At 40.6% G+C, this 2774-nt stretch overlaps 1 protein-coding gene across 1 annotated transcript in view; it reads left to right on the top strand.

The window, feature by feature from the left end:
• KLHL12 (kelch-like family member 12) overlaps window positions 1-2774 on the top strand; it is a 35348-nt gene that overhangs the window by 31255 nt on the left and 1319 nt on the right. Inside the window, exon 9 of the mRNA XM_006887878.1 lies at window positions 1-100. This exon is cut by the window's left edge and continues 46 nt beyond it. Within this exon, the coding sequence (XP_006887940.1) occupies window positions 1-100 (100 nt within the window). The remainder of the gene's footprint in view (window positions 101-2774) is intronic.

The raw sequence follows: 2774 nt of genomic DNA, 5'->3' as shown, positions 1-2774 counted from the left end.
GGAGGATATGATGGCTTGAATATCTTAAATTCAGTTGAAAAATATGATCCTCATACAGGACATTGGACTAATGTTACACCAATGGCCACCAAGCGCTCAGGTAAGGCCACAGTCAGCCTTAGACAAGTGTCACAGTACTGTCAGATTGACTTGGGTGGTAGTGGTGCGGTCACAGAACAGCTGTCAGTAAATCAGAATTAAACAACGGACTTTACTATAGATGTTGTAAACATTTGTCAGATTCCAGCCTCCTCTTAACTCAGTTTTTCTTTAGGAAAAAGACAATATAAACTCTCAAATTTATATGTCTGTATAAATGTGAGGGAGATGGCCTTCTTGATTTATTAATTTTTATGTCGTCATTCCTTCCCCTTGTTCTGCACTACCTAGCACAGTCTAGTGGATGTTGTTGGTAGGTGCCGTCAAGTCAGTTCTGACTCCTAGAGACCCTGTGCACAGTGGGACAGAGCACCACTATCCTGCGCCAGCCTCATGGTCATTGCAGTGTGGGAGCCCATTGTCACAGCTACTGTGTTAGTCCATCTCAGTTGCAGGTTATCTTTTTTGCAGACCCTCTACCAAGCAAGATGTTCTTCTCCAGGGTTTGGTGCCCTCAGTCACCCATGTTCAAGTGTGTGGATGAAGTCTCACCATCCCTGCCTCTAAGGAGCACTCTGTACTTTTCCGTGATAAATTTGTTCATTCTTCTGGATTCCTATGGTATATTTCATGTTCTTTGTCAAATGCCACAATTCAAAGGCATAAAGTCTTCCTTAGCCATTGTCCAGCCCTTGCATGCACATTTTTTGTTGTTGTTGTTAGGTGCCATCGAGTTGAGTACAACCCATACTTATCCTGTGAACAACAGATCTGAACCCTGTCCTATTCTGTGCCCTGTTTATAGTTAATGACACGCTCAAGCCCATTGCAACAATCACTGTGGCAGTCTATCTGGTTGATGATCTTCCTCTCTTTTGACAGTCACCTACCTTTCCAAGCATAATATCCCTCTCCATGGATAACCCTATCTACCTTTCCAAGCATAATGTCCCTTCTCCAAGGAATAGTCCCTCTTAGCCACATGCCAAAAATATGTGAGAAACTTTGTCATCTTTGCCTCCAAGGATCATTCTGGCTGCACTTTCTCTAAGACATGTTTGTTCTTTAGGCAGTCCATGGGATATTTGGTAGTGTTCTCCAGCACAACAGCTCCCAGGCATCAATTCTCTCATCCTTATTCATTGCCCAGCTTTCATATGTATAGCAAGTGATTGAAAAGGCTATGGCTTGAGTCAGGCACACCTTAGTCCTCAGACTGACATCATTGTTCCTCACTAGTTTAGAAAGGTTCCTGACTGCAGACTTTCCTAGTACAATACATTTCCTGATCTCCTGACTGCTGTACCAGGAGAGTTGATTGTGGATCCAAGTAAGATGAGATCATTGATAGTTTCAGTCTTTTCTCCATCTATTGTGATATTGCCTGTTGGTCTAGTGATAAGAATTTTTGTTTCTTGATGTTGAGATGCAGTCTATATTGAAGGCTGTAGTATTTGGTCTTCTGTAGCAAGTGCTTCAAGTCTCCTCACTTTCAGCAAACAAATTTATGTCATATGCATAAAACAGGTTATGGGTCTTGCTCTGATGCTGATGCCTCACTCCTCTTCATAGAGTCCACCTTCACAGATTATTTGCTCACCATACAGATTAAATAGATTTGGAGAGAGAATACATCCCTGACACATACCCTTCCTGATTTTAAACCATGCACTATTCCCTTGCTCCACTCGAAGAACAGCTTCCTGATATACGTATAGATTTCTCATGAGCGCAATTATGTGTTCTGACATTTTCATTCTTCTCAGTGTTCGCCATGATTTGTTATAATCCACACAATCAAATGTTTCGCAGTCAATAAAACACAAATAGATGTTCTTTTGGTATTCTCTACTTTCAGCCAGGATCAATCTGACATCAGCAATGATATATACCTGTTGCCAAGGCCTCTTCTAAACCCCTCTTGAACTTGTGACAGTTCTGTTAATGTACTATTCAGGACATTTTTTAATTGATCTTTAGCTTGTGATATCTTTAGCTTTATTGATATTTTGCTTGTGTGTGATATTAATGATATTGTTCAGTAATTTCCACATTCGTGTCACCTGTCTTGGGAATGTGAACAAATAGGAATCTCTTCCAGTCAGTTGGCCAAGCACCTGTCCTCCAGATTTCCTGAATAGACTGGTGAGCACATCCAGGGCTGCATCTGTTAGTTGAAACATGTCAGTTGGTATTCCATCAATTCCGGGGGTCTTATTTTTTCAAGTACCTTCAATGCAGCTTGAATTTCTTCTTTTGTTAGCCTTGACTCTTGTTCATATGGTACTTCCTGAAAATTTTCTGTGTCAACTAATTCTTTTTGGTACAGTGACTCTGTTGTATTCCTTCCATTGTCTTTTGATGCTTTCTGCATCACGCAAGATTTTGCCCATAGCATTTCTGTGTTGCAATTTGAGGCTTGGATTTGTTTTTCAGTTCAGCTTAAGTAATGCCAAGTGAGTTCTCCCCTTTTCATTCTTTGACTCCAACTCTTAACACTTTTTAAAAAATAATATTTTGCTTTGTCTTCTCAAGCTACCCTTTGAAATCTTCTGCTCAGCTCCTTCAACATTTCTTCTTTTTGACTAAGGATAGCAGAAGAAGAATCGATGCCTTTGAATTGTGGTGCTGGAGAAGAGTCTTGAACATACCATGGACTGCCAAGAAGACAAATA

The sequence above is a fragment of the Elephantulus edwardii genome, unplaced genomic scaffold, assembly GCF_000299155.1.
Source record: "Elephantulus edwardii isolate Elephantulus edwardi_28Jun2011 unplaced genomic scaffold, EleEdw1.0 scaffold00063, whole genome shotgun sequence".
NCBI lineage: Eukaryota > Metazoa > Chordata > Mammalia > Macroscelidea > Macroscelididae > Elephantulus > Elephantulus edwardii.
This window is presented reverse-complemented; position numbering and strand designations above follow the sequence as displayed.